We start from the raw sequence: 19,164 nt of genomic DNA on the forward strand, positions 1-19,164 counted from the left end.
AAGTTTGCCAGCCTTCAGACCAGAAACACTGGCTCTCCTGGTTTTCAGGCCATTGAACTTGGACTGAACTACACCAGTGGCTCTCTGAGTCTCCAGCTTGCTGACTTATCCTGTGGGCTTTCTGACTTGCCAGCCTCCATAATCATGTAGGCCAGTTCCTTAGAATAAAGCTGTACACACACACACACACATACACACACACACACACACACACACCCTCTTATTTCTATGTCTTTGGAGAACCCTGACTAATACTGTTATAAAAGGCTATTGCTCCTCTTGGTTCCCATCTCTCAGTCAGGAAAAGCCAGCTGCCATGTCAGAAGGACACTCAGGAGGCCTGTGGAGAGGCTCGTGTAGAGAGAAACAGAGGTCTCTGGCCAACAGCTAAAGACGAAGTCTGCTAATAGCCATGGGTGTGAGTTTGGAAGCTGGTCTTCCAGCTGCAGTTAAGCTCTGAGATGAGTGCAACCTTGTTGGACACCCTGAGCCCAAACTATCCAGCCAAACAGCTCCCAGATTCCTGAGAAGTTATGTTAGATGATGAATGTCAGCCTTTCCAAGCCACTCAGTTTTGGGGTAGCCTATAGATAACAATAAATAAATAATACAGTGACTAGCACATAGAGTAGACACAGTATATATTTATTACAGCAATGAACAGGATTACTATGAGGATTAAGTGAGGTGTATGTGTGCATGTACGTATGTATGTGTATGTGTGTGTATATGCGTGTGTGTGTGTATATACATATATATATTTAATGCATACAAACTACATATAATAGTGCTTGACATCCAAAGCTTTTACAAGTTTAAGTGCATTCCTCAAACCTTTCTAATCTAGCAATATCTTTGTGTCCAATTTAGAACTTAATCAATTTTTTATTATAATGACTATCATTTATTTCCTAGATTTCTAACTAGCTCTTTACCACAACTACTTGCTCTTGCTGTTTCACTCTATGTTCCATAATTTCTTGTTCCATTTTAAAGGATGCTTTCATTTACTTCTTTGAACTCCCATCCCCTGACTTCACTCTTTGTATTCTTCCCTGTCTAATGGTCTTGCAGACTGCCTCCGTCTGGAACCAGGACTTTTCCTTTTTTTTTTTCTTTTTTTGGAGGGAGAGAGAGACAGTGAGTGAGCATGAGCAGGAGAGAGGGGCTGCTCCATGCTCAGAGCAGAGCCTGACGCAGGGCTCGATCCCATGACCCTGGGATCATGACCTGAGCTGAAATCAAGAGTCAGATACTCATCCCACTGAGCCACCCAGGTGTCCCCAGAACCAGGACTTCTACTGAAAGTGCAGTGGTCCTGCTCTGCAGTGGTACCGGAGATACTGCAGAACCAGGAGAGGCTTGGCTCAGTTCTGACAATGAGGTACAGCCAATGCCAGATCACTATATACTTTTTGTTGTATGTGCCCAGGCCCAAATCCCTCCTTTCTCTAAGATTTCCATCCAACCCCTGGGGTGGCTTGGACAGTCACGTAACACAGTCCCCTGACTCTGACTACCCCCGTGTTGGGACAGTAAGATTCTCTTTTATCAAGAGATGAACTCCTGTTAAATCAGTTCTTCTAATTAAAGGTAAGAGTAAGACAAAAAAATGTATTGCCAAGAACGCCGTATTAATCTGTCTTGACTATTCCTTTGAGGAGCCACGCATATTCCTTACTGTCTAGCTTACCAATTATAATTTTGAGGCACAGACAATACACTTCTGAATTCAAATTCTCATAATTACGTAACTACGAAACATCTTGTGTAAAGGCAGATGCATTCTAGAGGAATTACAAGCCGTGGAAGAGGAATTCATGGCATACTATACTTACTCATGCAAATATTGTACAATAACTTACAGTCTGCACATTAAATTGGGAATTAAAAATTCATTTAATGGTAGGCAGAACTATTATTTTCATTCCCACCTTAAAGAAGGAACTAATATAGGATAAAAGATTCATGTTGAATGACATCACACATCTTTGCTAAGTAAGAGTTGTGAGACATGCTGAGACCACCACACGAGGGGATGGAGGTGATGGCTAGGGGGAACAAGGATGGCCTAGGAAGAGATGCTGTGAGGAATATAACAAGGAGTCAACAGAGATCAATAAAAGGGCCGACAGGAAGCACTGAGGTGAACAAGCACAAGTTTACAGTTCCATGACTTTCTCCAGCAGAGCTCATGAGAAGCCCGAGACTGTGGGAGTACCCAGGTTTAGAAAACATGACAATAGTTTGCAGTCTCTCTAAATCCATTTAACCAATTTCCTCCTAGAAAATGTTTAGGATCTTCTCTCTCTATGCTGTTAGTATTCAGAATTAAAGTTCTGCTATTGATGATGAAGCAAAGAGAAGAAATTCTTTGTTTCCAAATATAAAAGGGCCTGATTTGGGGGAGACCACAAACTCAATGACTTAGAGCAGGAGTTGACAAACTACTGCCCCAACGCCAAATCCAGCCCACTGCCTGCTTCTGTAAATAAAGTTTTACTGGAACAATGACACACCCTATCATTTATGTATTGTCTATGGCTATTTTTACACTACAACAGCAGGTTGAATGCATCAACACTTACACATATGACCTGCAAGGCCTAACACATTTACTATCTGGGCCTTCACAGAAAAAGTTTGCCCACCCCTACTTAAGAGAACAATTCTATCATACTGAGTACTTGCGCTTCTAGAACACACAAGTGGATGGATTAAGGCTACATTAGCAAGTATGCCGTGAAAAAAGCATTCAGAAATAAAAGAGTGAAAAAATCGTATGAACCTCTGATTTAAGACTTAAGATATCTATTAGGTCCTAAAGTCCACAAATTCTGCTGGTTAGTTCAATAAAATTCAATAGGAACACAAGAGTAGCTCTATAAAATCAAAATACAATTTATTTAAATAGTTATCAGCTTTAATAATGCAAGGCAGGAGATGCGTTTTCAAATGAGTTTGTCATTTTTAAACAAAGGCCAACCTTATTTAAATTGCCATGGAAAGGAATCCACTAAGGAGTGACTGGATCCATGTTAATTTCTCCTACAGAATTATCAAAACATACCCTAAGTGAATGCTGGCATCTAGTAGTAGAATATATGTTCCTAAAAAAAGAATCCCTTTGCATTCCACCTATAATCTACCTACTAACCCTGTTCAAAAGCTCCAAAACCCAACAGATAACTATTAGTCACAGAGAATTATTATTAATGCCTCTCCTTGCTATAAGGAAATTTAGTAAGAGGTAAAAGAAGGAAATTCAAATTTTCATTCACATTTTTTTTAAGAAATGCTACCCATACACTACATAACCTTCTATCCTCCAGACTTTGAAAGTACTAAGCAAAAATACTTAGTAAGATGGTAACTGATGTTTATTATACTCACATATAAGTTTTAGACAGTCCAGGTTTATGGCTTAGTAGAGTTCTACTTATGCATACCGTGTACATTTCATAATACAGTGAGACATTGGTTAATCAATGTTTGCAGTACTGTGTTTACCATTTTACATTAATACAGGTTTATAGTTGTTATAACTAGTTTATGACCTTTGTTGCTCAGTTAAAATTAACTGTTGCTTATCTTCAGTAAAGAATTTAACCCTTAATTATAACACTCTTACTATAGGAAGATAGGATTCCAAATCAGTATTCTCTAACTCTAAGAAAATGACTCCTAGAAAGCATTCTAAAGGAACATTATAGGGGCACTTGGGTGGCTCAGTCGATTAAGCATCTGACTTCCTCTGAGGACATGATCTTGTGGTCTGTGGGATCAAGCCCTGCATCGGGCTCTGTGCTGACAGCTCAGAGCCTGGAGCCTGCTTCGGATTCTGTGTCTCCGTCTCCCTCTCTGCCTCTCCCCTACTCGTGCTCTATCTCAAAAGTGAATGAACATTAAAAAAAAATTGAAGCAACATTAAAATAAGCTTATGTATTACAGATATATATTAGCTAAAATATAGAGACTAGTGACATCACCTGATCACAAACAAATGTACATTCACTGACCGTGATATATTTCAAACACAACAGAGTAACGAGATGGGATTTTATACAAGTATATTCCCTGCATGAGTATCCATAAATTTGCATAACAAATATCACCAAAGAAATCCAAAGAACACAATCAATTAGTAGAATTTAAAATACACATGTATGTATGGGTGACTGACTGGTTGACTCAGTAGAGCATGTGACCCTTGAACTCTGGGTCATGAGTTCAAGCCCCATATTGGGCATGGACGTTACCTTAAAAAAAAAGTATACACTGGATATATGAATCTTTCTTCAATTTAAATTTCTTTTTTGCCCCAGTATCCCAATCTCAATAAATTTGAGGAAGGGGAATATGGAATCAAAGTTGAAGCATTTTGAGAACTATTTAAAGCACTTGAAACTAACTATATGTAGAAACAATCATCATTCCAGAATATTTCAGTTCAATTACTTTATAGAGATTTGCTATAAACCATCTACTGCAAATTGTTCTCTTTATACAGTCCAAATATACAATACAGTATAGGTTATACAATGATACATAATCACAACTTGAAAATAATTTTGTCTTTTATACCTTAAACTTTAAGATCAACATTGTGGTGGAAAGTTAGACTTCTCATTGGTTTCTAAAAAGAAAAGTTAAAGACCATAAATGACATAAATTAATAAAGCTCTTACACCTACCTCCGAGGAAAAAAAGGAAAGCTTTCTAAAACTAACTAGAGTTAAAGCTACCCTAGACCAAAGACTCAGAAATTTGGCTATATGGTACAAGTTTCAAAATAAGGTTCAAATAATTTAAATTCCAAAAGCCCATCTGTGTGACAGAACAAAATCTAAGACTAAACCACACACGTTTGCCTTGCTCTGTAGTCTCATTTCAGAACCATTTTACTATTGTAGTGGATCTCTCCTATAATCATACAGTTGAATGCATCTTTGCTCACAGATGACTAGGCTGATCAATTTCCATATCAATCCATAATGGGTGATGGCAGATATCTACAGTCACAAAGTCAGGGCAGTTTCCACACCAGCTGGACTTGACAGTAACCTTACTGAGTATATAAAAAAAGAATGTTTCAATCAGAGGGGTAGAAGGGCTGGACTGTCAAAGAAGCATGTAAGAGGAGTCTGAGGCATATGCTGGTTGACACTGTTCGTCTAAAGAGAGTGTACTAGTGCAAAGACTTTATTTATCTTCTTTCTTTCCTGTTGAGATGAAAGTGTCAACCTGTTCTGTGCTGATGCCTTTAATCATTTAAGTCACATAACTAATTCTCAGTGTTCTCATTCTAAACTCACCAAGTAAGTCTTGTAACTATAGTTTCCCTAGTGGCATGCCAACAGTGAGAGAATATGCTGATCAGCTACCTCTAATGAATGATGTCCTTTCCAGGTAGATTTCTTCTACCTGATTTACTGGTGGATGATAACAAGTCTGACCCCCAAGAGATGACACTCTCTCTATATCCCACCTCACTGCACTGACAAGTTAGGCTTCTTGACCCTGAATGAACCGCAGCCTATTCTCTCAGGCCACATATACTCAACCCCACCAAAAGCCTCATATTCCCACTGGAACTTCTATAAAGCCTATCAGGATAAAGAAAAGTATAGATATATTCTTGCCTGGAGACATATATTAAAGGCTTTAAAAATTGTTAACTTTAGTATATGATAGTTAAGTTATATAGAAGTTATTAAAAATCTTAACTTTTAAGCTATTTAAGAACAAAGTAATTATTAACCTTTTTGTTTTATGTGTTATCTAGTCAAATTAATCTGTCTGAAGTGGACTGCATTTTAGGTGGCAGTTAGCTAATGGTGCCCTGCATTAGTCAATTTACATGACCAGCATAGGTTTTTTCTATTTCAGTTTCTCCTCTTGGTCTTGGTTGTCTACACTGACTCTGTTAAGTGAGAGGCCATCCCTTTCATTTGAGTTTATTAGCTGCACTGGTTCCATTAAAGGAAAGGCCATCCCTGCTTCTACTTACCAGTATAAAAAATGTGCTCTTTAAGTCAAGTAAGAATGCAGTAAGGAGGCCACCATTATCTCTGTGTCAAGAAGCAAATTCATGTCATTAAATCAAGCCAAACGGTTTTCAAAAGACAGTTTATGTATCTTTAGTGGGAAAGCCCAGGAGCTTTCATCAATAGACGGGGTCGGATGCATTTTTACCTACATATCTACTCTGCCAAATGAACTGGTACAGAAAGCAGAAAATACAAGGAGAGTGCTGATATCCAAGAGAAGTAAAGATCAACTACTTTTGTCGTCTTCTACTTGATGAAGATGAAGCCAGTGGGGTCCTTGAAACTGTCGTCCCTGACTAGTAGGCCAAGTAAACAGTTGCTGAACCATACTTTCGGATTACTGTCATACACTAGTCCCCCACAATACCTATAATCAGTTTTTTCACTTCTTCAGATTCTTTCAATTTATGCTCTATCATTCTTGAAGTGAGGCAATCAAAACTGGATGCAGGTGTTCCATTTATAACTCCAACTTTTAAAAAACACACTTGGTTTTCTTGTCTGCTGCTAAGCAACAGAATGACATTCTTACTGAGCTACTATCATGCCCCATCTCACACCCATCCCAGATATTTTTTTTCTCTACAAACAAAGAAAAGGTAAACAGGTCCAAACTTCCACCACTAATCCACATTGTTTTAGTAAATGCACATGACCTCTCTCCAAGACACTTTTTATGCAATATGTGAAAAAGTTGTTGTTATGCCATCCTTTACAAACTGCATTAGTTTATTAAGGCTGCTACAACAACGTACCATGCACTAGGTAGTTTTAACAACAGAAATTTATTTTTGCACAATTCCGAAGGCTAGAAGTCTGACATTGAGATATCAGAAGGGTTAGCTTCTTCTCAAGCCTCTCTTCTTGGCTTGAAACTGGCCATATTCTTCCCTTGTTTTCACATGCTCTTCCCTCTGTGCTTCTTTGTATCCTAATCTCCTCTTCTTATAAGGACACCTGTCATATTGGATTAGGCCCCACCCTGATGACCTCATATAACCTTAATTACCTCTTGAAAAACCCTTGCTCCAAACACACTCACATTATGAGGTACTGGGAGTAGGACTGCAACATATGAATTTTAGGGAGATACAATTCAGCTCATAACACAAGTATTTAACAGTAGGTTACACATACATGTCCCTTTAGAAGTAAAGAATTGTATCTTCTAATTTATTTTCAAATGGTTCAGGAAAAAAATTATGCATATGGTAAGGGAATCTACTTTTTATGCTACATTTCTTTAAGTCTAAAATTAGTTTGAAATTAAAGGTTTCCTTTTAAGTATTCCAAGGCCTATTTAATGAGCTAAATTTTTACAGCCCTCCTCTCACGAAAAGACATCATCGTATATGGCAGGAGAAATGCTTGCAATCAGTGTTTATCAAACATGAAAAGAATCTAGTGAACAGAGAAGAAAAGGACCAAAGGGACTGAAACAAAGTACGTCCCATCTTTATACATCTATAGCTTTAGTATATATAATATACTAAATATATACTATAATATAGCTATAGTATATACATCATTATACATTATAGCTACCCTTTCGTCATGGATAGCAGAAGATCCTAAGTACAACAAAGCTTCCTTCCTGTCTAAGTTCCCACCTTTTGTCTAAAAGATCCACCTAAAAGATCCACCAAATTCATTACAAAGAAAATTACCCTATTTATCAACCCACTTCACTAGTCATTCTGGGATCATACAGTAAACAAGGCCTAAGTCTTGGCTGGAGGGTCATTTCTCCCAATAAGGTTGCACAACAGACCATTCTCCAACCAAGCACACACCTGTGATGTTCTTGGATGCATGTGGGCTTACTGCACACCAGCCTGCTTTGTCTCTCTTTATCGTAGTATTAGCTTGTTCTTTACTAGGCATATGTTTACTGCTCTTTGCATCTACTGAATTCCAACAAGTGTATACCACTGACTCTGCAAATAGCTTATTTAGTGATGTTTTTTGGTTGATGTTTTAAGGAGACATTTGTTATTTCTCTGACGAAACCAGTTCCCATCTCAACCCTAAACACATCTAAAAAATGAAAAAGATCTCATGAAACAAATGAACAAAACAGGTTGAACTATACTGCATTATCTTTTAGGGCTAAAACTTCTGAACAAATACAGATCTGTTCAAATATTTTCTTCTACGTTTTTCAAGTTGCAGATCTAACTGTCCATCTGTTCAATAGATATGCTTATCTACTAATGAAAAAATGAATTGATAGGAATAGCTATCACTCATTCATTCAACAGAAGTTTACTAAATACCTACTATGTACATTCACTATAATGAATGCTGTTCTATGCACTAGTCGTGAAAAAAAGTAAACAGTCAAAAACATGGTCCTCCCCGTCAAGGAGTTTTTAATTTAGGAATGAACATTCCTTTCACCAGAAATAAATCAAAAGGGTAAAAGAGATAATTCAGCCTCAATCTCTCTTCACACATGATGGAAAAGATACTTCTATTTAGGAAGATATACAAGAATACTTGACGAAGGTGGGAATATTTGTGTAGGACTATGCTGGGTAAATCTATACTATCATTTCCACCACTATACAGGTCCATCTAATTTATAAAGTGTGGGTTTGTTTGTTTTTTTTTTTAATACGTATGACCTAATTTGGTCTTTTCAATAGTTTATGTGATAGGGTAAGTTTGGCTTTTTTTTTAATAGATAAATAAACTTTTAGCTTAGTACAAGTGGCTTACCCAAACACATAAATCTTTTAAGTGGAAAAGCCAAGATAAGGACTGAGTTGTATGACTTGGGTCTATGATACAGACTAAATAACAAATATCTTTTCAGTTTTTAAATTATCAAATAGTGTGTGAATCAGATACTTGAATCCTACTGCTAAGCAAAAGTTTTAATCATAGCTAAAGTCTCAACAAGATCCTACCGCTGCCTTCTCTCACTGCAGGGTACTGACCATAGTCAGCCAAAGCAGTGGAACTGGGCAGAAAATCTTTTTTTTTTTTTTTAATTTGATAAACTTGATTCATTGTAATTTGTAAATCTAAGGTGTTCAGTGAGTTACTTTAATACTTTTATATATTGAAATACAATTACAATTGAAACAATATTTGTATTGTATCATTACAGTATTATTGTCTATACTCATTATACATGCTGTGCATTAGATCTGTGCATTAGATCTCTTAAACACCGTCAATCTTACCCTCCCCCCACCCTCTATCCCCTGGTAACTACCATTTTATTCTGTTTCATCTATTTATGGGTTTGACTTTTTTAATGAACTAGGCCAGGTAAAGGTTGGGCTCAAAAATTGGTGACAATGGCACTGGGGCTTATTTTAAGGTTGCTCTCAGTTTACTACCAAAGCAGCAATCAAGCAATATGAAGGATATGAACCACAATACAACCCCAGCTCCTGACAAAGTTACCCATGAGGTTCATGAGGCTCAAGCAGCCTTGATGGTGAAATATGTCGGGGAGAGAGAAGCCCACTACCCTGGGCTCACGACCTGTTTCACCACTGGCTCACAAGGGGCCACGTCAGCATGTCAGGATCTATCCACCGGCATATCAGGCAATTCTGACCCGATTATACTTTCATTCTCCTGGGTTCTCAGTCTTATTGAGTAATCAGAACTGCAACATGCCTGGCTATGCCTAACAACTTAGGAACATACCACCTAGACATCAACAACACATAGTTTTACCTGCTAAAATTATGTGGGGGATTATGTGTCCCAATGCTACTGTCCACTAGGGTATAACATTGACAAGTGGCCTATGTAACCCATTTGCTTAAAGCATTATTATGTATTGATTCCACAAACTATTACTTAAATTTTCTAAATGTAATTTAAATAATTGTTATTTATAAATGCAGAGCAATTAAGACTTCAAAGTAAGTTTGTTTATAATAAAAATGAAAGACAAGAATTCCACTTCCTTGTAGAAGTTTCAACTACAAAATATATATAGAATATAATTTACTAGTTTGCATTTTACACTGGATCACGATGTTGTGTATGTTAGTTACAACGTTATATTTCCTTACCAATTGCAAATCTTTTCTAATAGGTAGTAAGGAAAAAATCTCTAGTTTAAATAGAGGCAGTCAAGTTCTTAGAATAACCACCATTCTGTGCTTTTACATAGCATACAATTTTAACTATGACACTGAGACCACCAAACTTGGGTTCAAATCCTGACTCTAACATATTGCTCTGTGTCACTGGGAAGGTTACTAATCTTTTGGAACCTTCATTTGATCATCTGTAAGATGAGAATGACACCTACTTTCACTGGACTAGTGCAAAGAATTAAATAATACGCAAAATGTCTAGGACAGCAAACAGAGTACATTCAGTAAGCTTTCCCAAACACTGGGGCTAAAACCCAGGTCTCCAACATCCTCTAAAGCTTTGCTCACTAGGCACACAGACTTAAGTCTTATAAAATGGCACAGATGTATTATGTTTATTAGTGTAAATTATATATAGGCCTGTAAAGTATAACTCTACGACACCATCAATCTGATCTCTCTGAAGTTAAATGCTATAACAGACTCAACATTTAATAATACTAATTTTTGCTTATTTAAAAAATTTGTAGAATTTAGAAAAACAGGCAAAAGTGGCACTGGATAATTTGTATTGCTTGTTAAGAAAAAAAAAAAACAAAACTCTCCCAGGAAGTTCAAATTTGTTTTGTTTTATTTTTTTTCTTCTCATATATTTCCTCGGAGCAGACAGAGGCATTTAAAATTAATTGCTGTTCCTTTTTTTCAAAACAGTTCATAACATCTGAATGTACTGCCAATGATTACACGGGAGGTTCAGAGAGAAGCCAAGCCCCTGAATCTTGTCTTATTCCCTGTTTGTTCTCCATCCACCAACATCACTGAGTGTAGGACAGAAGTGTACATTCATGGAAGAAAGAAGGGGGTGACATAACGCCGTGCCTAAGTGACAAGGGAGGTGTTTGCAGATTGATATGAATGCCAGTGTTGTAGCTTCTGCTTGTTTTAAGAGACCAGAGGACTGTGCTGCCTTCTTCCTTTATTCCTGTGAGCTACTGAGTGCCCACGTCAGCATCTGATACAGATCCCAAGGATGAGAAGACACTAGAAGTGAATACTAAGTATAGGTTGAGAGCACTGAATATAGACTCGAGAGCACTGAATATAGACTCGAGAAGCAATAAAAGTAAACACTGCCTAGGTAAATTTTTCCCAATTTTGAATTTTCCCATTTACAGCACTCAAATGGCACTATTTTTATTTTACTGGAAGTTAATTGTAGATCATTAAAATGTAACTTTATAAATTTTTTATACACTCAATGTCAGAAAATTGTATAAAATAAATGTATAAATTATTTTTATAATATTTTAGCAGATGGAACTACAACACAAATTTTATTTAATGCATTCCTACAATGATTTTAAATCTGTGTTTAAGTAACCGAGGGAAGGTGGAGATGATGCTTGCCATCTAGAGTTAGATACGTATAGATCTCCACTCTGGAGATAGGAAATCTTCTCAGGCTTTTACAAATCACACTTCTTGAAAAATATACTCGTATGTGGAATTTAAGAAATGAAACAAAGGAACAAAAGAAAAAAGAGACAAACAAAAAAACCACACTCTTAAATACAAAGAACAAACTGGTGGTTGCCAGAGGAATGGTAGACGGGAGGATGGGTAAAACAGAAAAAAGGGATCAAAAGTACACTTAACACAATGAGCACTAATGTATAGAATTGTTGAATCATTATATTGTATCCCTGAAACTAAAAAAAGAAAATGATTTTAACAATATATAGTCATATTCTATCAGTTTCTTGAGGTAAATTAAAGAAAACTGGATTACTTCATGATTTCCTGACACTTAGATGTTGTTGATATAGAACATTTCAAAAGCATCCCACAGGCTATACATTTTTTAAGGTATCTAATTTATTTTTTAAATTAATCGATTAATTAATTTTTATTCTCAAGTTACTTAACACACAGTGTAGTCTTGGCTTCAGGAGTAGAACCCAGTGATTCTTAAAAATCACCATAGATGTAAGGTGCCTAGCAAGTTAGTATAATTTCTTGTTTTTATCCTATTTTTCTTCCTGAAGATTCACTGAATAATTAACTGTGCTATATTTCTTCTTAAAGTTAAATTTCACCGGAAAATTTTTAAATGAGGCATTATCTTGCTCAGAGGACCTCAGATTTTATAGTACATAGGCCAATAAAAGAGTTAATATAGGGGCGCCTGGGTGGCGCAGTCGGTTAAGCATCCGACTTCAGCCAGGTCACGATCTCGCGCTCCGTGAGTTCGAGCCCCGCGTCGGGCTCTGGGCTAATGGCTCGGAGCCTGGAGACTGTTTCCAATTCTGTGTCTCCCTCTCTCTCTGCCCCTCCCCCGTTCATGCTCTGTCTCTCTCTGTCCCAAAAATAAATAAACGTTGAAAAAAAAAAAAGAGTTAATATATCAGTAAAAATAAGGTATGGCATAATTTAAGAATGGACAGACCTACCCAAGAAAAGATAGCTGACAATTTTACACTCACAAGTGGTAAGTCATTTCACGACAGACCAATTAAAACATGGGCTAACACTATACTTAAACATGCATTCAGGGATAACGGCCTTTTTATTTCACAAAAGAAGAATCTGGGAATATGAGAGACTGTGTGACTCAACCTAGATCATGAAGCTTGTCACTGGGCCAGAACCAGAATAAGTCTTCTTTCCACTATACCAGGTTATCGGTTAAACTCTGGCTAAACATTGTGCCCCAAACTGAAAATACTGTATTAAACAGACGCTCTTATACTCACATACTTCAGGCTTCCATAGATTAGAAAAAACGCCATGTCTATACAAGGGTATACCAATAAAAAAGGCTATATACCCAGATGGTCGTATAGGTCAATTCTAGAACAGATAATTCCCATCTATCAAAGCTATTCCAGATCAAAGAAAAAAATGGGAGTTTCCCATATCATTTTGCTGCGTTGTCGTAATTCTAGCCTCAAACCTGATAAAAAAGCAGGAAAAGGAGAACTAAGGCTCAATCTCACTTAATAAAGCAGATGTAAAAATTATTTATAAGTATAAATCCTTAAAAGATACTAACTATGAACCAGGCACTGCTATAGAACTTCATGTATAGTAAATCATTTAATCCTCACAAAAACTCTCTGTGGTGCATACTATTATTATCTCCATTTTACAGAAGGAAAAGCTGAAGTACAGGAGGTCAAGAAACTTCCTCAAGGTAACAATCCATAAGTGATAAAGCTAGAATTCAAATTCAGGTTAATTTGGCTCCAAAATATTAGGAAATTAACCCAGCTTTGTATTAAATTAAAAACATGTAGGGAGGCAAGGACTATTCGACATAAGTCATTATATTGAGATGAAAGAAAAAAGATGAATGTATCAATGGAGGCTTAATATACATTTTTGCTAAAATATTCTTAAGCAAACAAAAATTATAAAGACTATTTATCAGAAAGCAATATCAAACAACATATAAACTCAGTAAGCTGCATGAGGAGTTGTCTATTTAGTTCGATACTAAAGTTCCAGTGCCTAAAACAGTACCTAGCACATAATAGTCAAACGTTTGTTGTATAGATGTTTTTAAAATGAAACATTAATGACATTCTCACCACATTAAAAATAACACCGGTACACCTGTTATGACTATTGCTGCACATTATTTATTAATTTCTATCTAATAAAGCAACACTTTAAATACTAAAAAAGACAAGGTATAGTAATTTTGAGATTATGTAATTGTATCATTAGAAAATCCAAAAGACATAAATACAAATTAGAACAATTATAAGCATTCAGGAAAGTGAGCAGATACAAGATAATGATACAAAAACAATGAACTTTAACAATAACCTATTAAAATTAAATAGAAAACAGTACCTGAGACTACAAAATGCAAAAGATAAACCTTTTAACTAGAAAGATACAAAACCTAAGTGAAGAAAACAACAATACGCTCTTTCTTGGACATAAAGCAAGGCTTATGTGACAGACAGGAAGCCTTATTAAAAAGCAAAATGAAATAAAACGAATACACTTCTGATAAAATCCCTTGCCAAAAGCTGTAAGTGGCAGAAGAATATACAAGGATTTAAAAAAAAAGGTTTAAAAGCTTAGAAATGAGACTTCCCCCACCATAGAGTAAAACACGCTACAAAACTACCATGGTGGTACTATTATCACTACTACTGTTACGTGCAGCTAATGTTTATTGAGAGTTTACTATGTTCTAGGCACCCTTTAAGCGCTTTACACGTAATTTAATTCTCACAATGACCCTAATATCTGTATTTTTAGTCTCTCCATTTTAGAGAAAAGGAAATGGAAATACCAGAGGTTAAATACCAGAGGCTGACCAAGGTAACACTCAAGACAGGCAAGAGTTCGCTATCGTGGGAAAACTACCGGTATCCCATTTTGGAAAAGTAATTTGGTTATTGTATTCATTCATTTAATAAATATTTATCAAAGAGCCAATCTTCACCAAGTACTATTCTAGATGTTGGAAACACAGCAATGAAAAAGACAGACAAGGCTCCTACTTTCGTAAAATTTATATCCCAGTGTAAGGAGACAGATAATAGCAAGAAAACAAAATCATTTCAGAGTGATACAGATGCCAGAAAGGAAATAATACTGGATATAATGAAAGGAATGAGCCAGAAAGGGGCTACCTTTTTATCAATGTCCAAGAAGTGATCTCTGAAAAAAAAAAAAAAAAAAATACTTGAGTTGAACACTGAGCTAAGAAAAGGGCAGCCATGTAATAAGCTAGAAAACATTCTAGACAGGCAGAAGGGCTGGGACCAGATCAGAATGTTCAAGTAACAGAAAGAAGGCCAACACGACTGAAGAAAAGTAAACAAGTATATGACAGTAAGTGGCCCCTAGTAGGTCCCGGCCACATACTCTTTGGTCCAGTAATACCACTTACAGGATTCTATCCTACAGCAATAACAGCATGTAAATGCAAATTTCTGCACAAAACAATGTTATTGCTAGATAGTTTATAAAAGAAAAACAACTGGAAAAACCTGAATGTTGATCACTTGGGAAATGGCTGAATAGATAGATTATGGTATAACCTACACTACACAGTTAGTGGAAAGTGTCAGGTGGTATATGTAGAGATCTGGAAAAAAGTCCTAGAGATGTTACATGAAAAAAGAAAGTAGGTCAATATACATGACAAGATTCCATTTTTCTTTAATGAGCCTCCTAAAATATGGTATCAAGAATTTTAACTCCTAAGTCTGGCCCTGGCTAAATTCCACTTTGCTTCTTAGCCCTCCTGCATACTATCATTCTGCCTCTTTTTCTAATTCATTCCCTGCCAGCATTTCAGCTCATCTCAGCCCATTGCTTATTACATGAACAGTATTACAAAAATTTTAAGAACACAGAGAAGAACCTCTTCCTATAATTATAAAAACAACACAATACACTTGAAATAATTTTGAAATGACTGAATCAGTTCTATTGATTTTAGAATAGTCAGGTGGCATCATAATCTATTTAAAAATCAGAAAGCACATTATCATGAGCAATTATAGGCAACTAAGTATTCGGTTGGCTATCACTGTAGCAAAGACATAAAGGATGGTTATTCTTACCTCTATTTTTGTTCTATAGAGAACAAGTCGTCTAAGACCGCATAATTTGGCAATGTGGTTGAAAGCTTGAGGTGGTAATTTATCACAGGATGAGAGATTTAAGTCCTGTAAATTTGGACACATCTCGGAAATAATCTCCAAGCAAGTTTCATTAAGAAAGTGGCTACAGGATAATTCCAGGCGCACTAATTCAGATCCACAAACCTTTAGAAACCTGTAAAAACAATGTTCCATGTGAATTTTGTAAAACTAAATGATACTTTTACAAGTACACTGGAATTACCTCAACTCTTAATAGGCACCTTCAGAAGAATGGATTTCTACTAGGGAAAATGTAAAGCTCGTTTCACTTAAATTCTCATTTACTGCTTACCGAAATAGGCATGATTAGGCTAAAATAAATCAACCTGATATGATAAGATGTATTCACATCATAGAAAAAGTCATCCAATGCTAAGTGAAAAATTAAGAAAGCAAAGAATGCATTTCTCCTATCTATCTAAAATTCACACCTGAGTTTACAGAGCCAAAATCCAAAAACATAACAAAACTCTTAGAAGATATTTCCCCCTAAACAATATCCATTCAGTGCTGGATAATTTACTTTGAATATGACACACAAAGTGAAAGCTTTAATTAAATGACTTCAAAATACATCAGACTAACCTCCTCTTAACTAAGGAAATGTGGAATTGGTTTAACCATACTATTGTAATGTTCTTTATGTTTGTTACTATTTACCATACTGATGCTGAAATTATTACAAGATATTCAATTGCAGCTTCGCGTAAAGTACACAGAAATTATTCAACACGGTGGACATAAAATTCCGTATCAGATTGGTAATAACAATATTTATCTTAGTTGCATTACAGATGGGGGGGGGGAACAGTCCTGTCCATAATCATCATCTGAAAATAATATAAAAGGAGATGTGAGTCTAAGAGTATCTGAATCCATGAAACTTTATCACCTAAGCAAATTGAACCCTTAAGTGTACCAAATCATCCCTGTCCAGGTCTCTCGACATTTTCTTGCCTATGACAATGTCACATCAGTGACATACTGTTAGTTTATTTATGTCACATCTTTTTTCCTCATTAGCTTTCAAATACACATATAAAATAAAACTGACTAAATCAATCACGAAAATAAAAGAAATAACACTAAAGAATTAATTTTTGGCCCTGTTCCACTACTTCCAAGCATGTGACCTTGGAAAAGGCATTTACCCAAGTCTTAGCATTTTCTCAGCTGTAAAAGGCAGACGAGAATTACATAACAGCACTCACCACACTGCCTCATGGTTTTGAACATCAAACAATATGTGAAAGCAGTTGGTAAAGGTCAAAGCACCCCACAAACATTAAAATAAAAGTTAAATCGTGGCCAGCTCACATTCAAACAACAATAAAAAAATTCAGTTGCTACCAATTTATTTTAAATGTTGAAAATAACTATTGCCCACGTATCTTATTTACACCTGAACGCCATTTATTCTCAATCCAATGCAATATATGTTCTGTTCTCCCTAAATTCGCCCTTTCCTTTTAAATGCCAAATTCAGTGCCCTTTCTTTTCAGTGCTTGAATTACTTGACTTATTGTGGCATTTTGCACAACTGCCCATCCCTTCCTTAAGATTCCCTGACATTCCTCAAGCTACTCCCTCTCCCAGATTTCTTCAAACCCATCCCACTACTGTTACCTTTGCTAAGTTGAATTAGGTAAACTGCAATTTGCATCAATCATGTTCATTAATTCATTAAACAAATATTTATTGAGCTCCTAGTATGATCTAGGCATTTCTCTGGGCACTGGGGAGTTAGCAGTGGACAAAACAAAGTCCCTGCTCTCGGGCGGCTTACTACATTTTGGTAGGAGGCAGGCTATAAACAAGTAAATGAGTAAAACAAATAATAAGTGAAAAGTGTCGGGGCGCCTAGGTGGCTCAGTAGGTTAAGCATCCAACTTCAGCTCAGGTCATGATCTCACGGTTCGTAAGTTCGAGCCCCACACTGGGCTCTGCACTGACAGTGCTTGGGATTCTCTCTCTCCCTCTCTCTCTCTCAAAATAAATAAACTTTAAAAAAAAAATAAAAAGTGTCAAGGAGGAAATAAAAGGAAGGAAGGGCAACAGGAAGTATCAAGGGTAGATAGGGTGGTCGGAGACACCTCGCTGAGATGAATCAAGACCGTAGCAGTATAAGCAAAGCAGGTATCTGGGAAAGAAATTTCCAGGCCGAGGGAAAGGCAAGCACAATGGCTTGGGGGCAGGATACCACACAGACTGAGGAAATGTGAAGAGACTAATGCGGGAGGTACAAAGTGAGGGGGAGATGAGGCGCAGGTCAGAGAGATAAGAGGCAGTTCATATAGTGTCTACGTTTTACTTTGAGGGGGATGGGCTTCTCAATCATCAGAGGGTCTTGAGCAGAGGAGTGACACAAACTCCTTGTGTTTTAGCAGGATCACTCTCGCTTCTAGGTAGAGGAGAGACTCAAGGGGAAGAGGAGTGAAAACGGGGGCAGTCAGGTCACAATATTCAGGAAAGAGAAGATGGTGCACGAGATCCAGGTGGTAGCAGTGAATGTGGTGCTCAATATTCAGGTTCTGGATCTACCTCAAAGGTAGGCAATGTATACTAATTATGACAGGGGAGCGAGCCTGGGTGGCTCAGGAGGTTAAGTATCTGACTTCGGCTCAGGTCATGATCTCACGGCTTGTGAGTCCGAGCCCCGCGTCGGGCTCTGCGCTGACAGCTCGGAGCCTGGAGCCTGCTTCGGATTCTGTGTCTCCCTCGCTCTCTGCCCCTCCCTCCCCTACCCCTCTCTCTCACTGTCTCTATCTCTCCCTCAAAAACGAATAAACATTAAAACATTTTTTTGAAATAAATAAATAATGACATACCTCTATACACTGAATTGAACTCAGGCTCATCTATTCCTCAACTACTACTTTTTTTTTTTCTCTCTTGCTTTTTTTTTTTTTTTTAATCTTTGTTTATTTTTGAGAGAGAGACAGAATGTGAGCAGGGAAGGAGCAGAGAGAGAGGGAGACACAAAATCCGAAGCAGGCTCCAGGCTCCGAGCTGTCAGCACAGAGCCCGATGTGGGGCTCGAACCCTCAAACTGTGAGATCATGACCTGAGCCGAAGTCGGATGCTCAACTGACTGAGCCACCCAGGCGCCCCCTTTTTTTTTCTCTTAACCACAATTTCCTCCCTTACTAACTTATTTATATTGAGCTTTATAAGCTGCCTCAAATTCCACTTAATGAAAATTTACTTGAAGAATTTACGTTTCCTCTATTCTTAAACAGACTAAATTCTATGGACTCAGGGTATTTTTCCTGTAGGTTAAACTATTCCTAAGAAATGGGACAAAATTAACAGTTTTACCTAGCTTTGGGTATAAATAACAGTTATAGGTGGTTCTTCGTATTTTTATAAACTAGC

General features: G+C 36.9%; 1 protein-coding gene across 2 annotated transcripts in view; it reads right to left on the minus strand.

The window, feature by feature from the left end:
- FBXL4 (F-box and leucine rich repeat protein 4) overlaps positions 1-19,164 on the minus strand; it is an 83,801-nt gene that overhangs the window by 23,167 nt on the left and 41,470 nt on the right. For both annotated transcript variants that reach the window (XM_043591983.1, XM_043591984.1), the window contains exon 6: positions 15,709-15,922. In XM_043591983.1, coding sequence (XP_043447918.1) covers positions 15,709-15,922 — 214 coding nt within the window. The remainder of the gene's footprint in view (positions 1-15,708; positions 15,923-19,164) is intronic.

The sequence above is a fragment of the Prionailurus bengalensis genome, chromosome B2 (genome assembly GCF_016509475.1).
Source record: "Prionailurus bengalensis isolate Pbe53 chromosome B2, Fcat_Pben_1.1_paternal_pri, whole genome shotgun sequence".
In the NCBI taxonomy this organism is placed as follows: domain Eukaryota; kingdom Metazoa; phylum Chordata; class Mammalia; order Carnivora; family Felidae; genus Prionailurus; species Prionailurus bengalensis.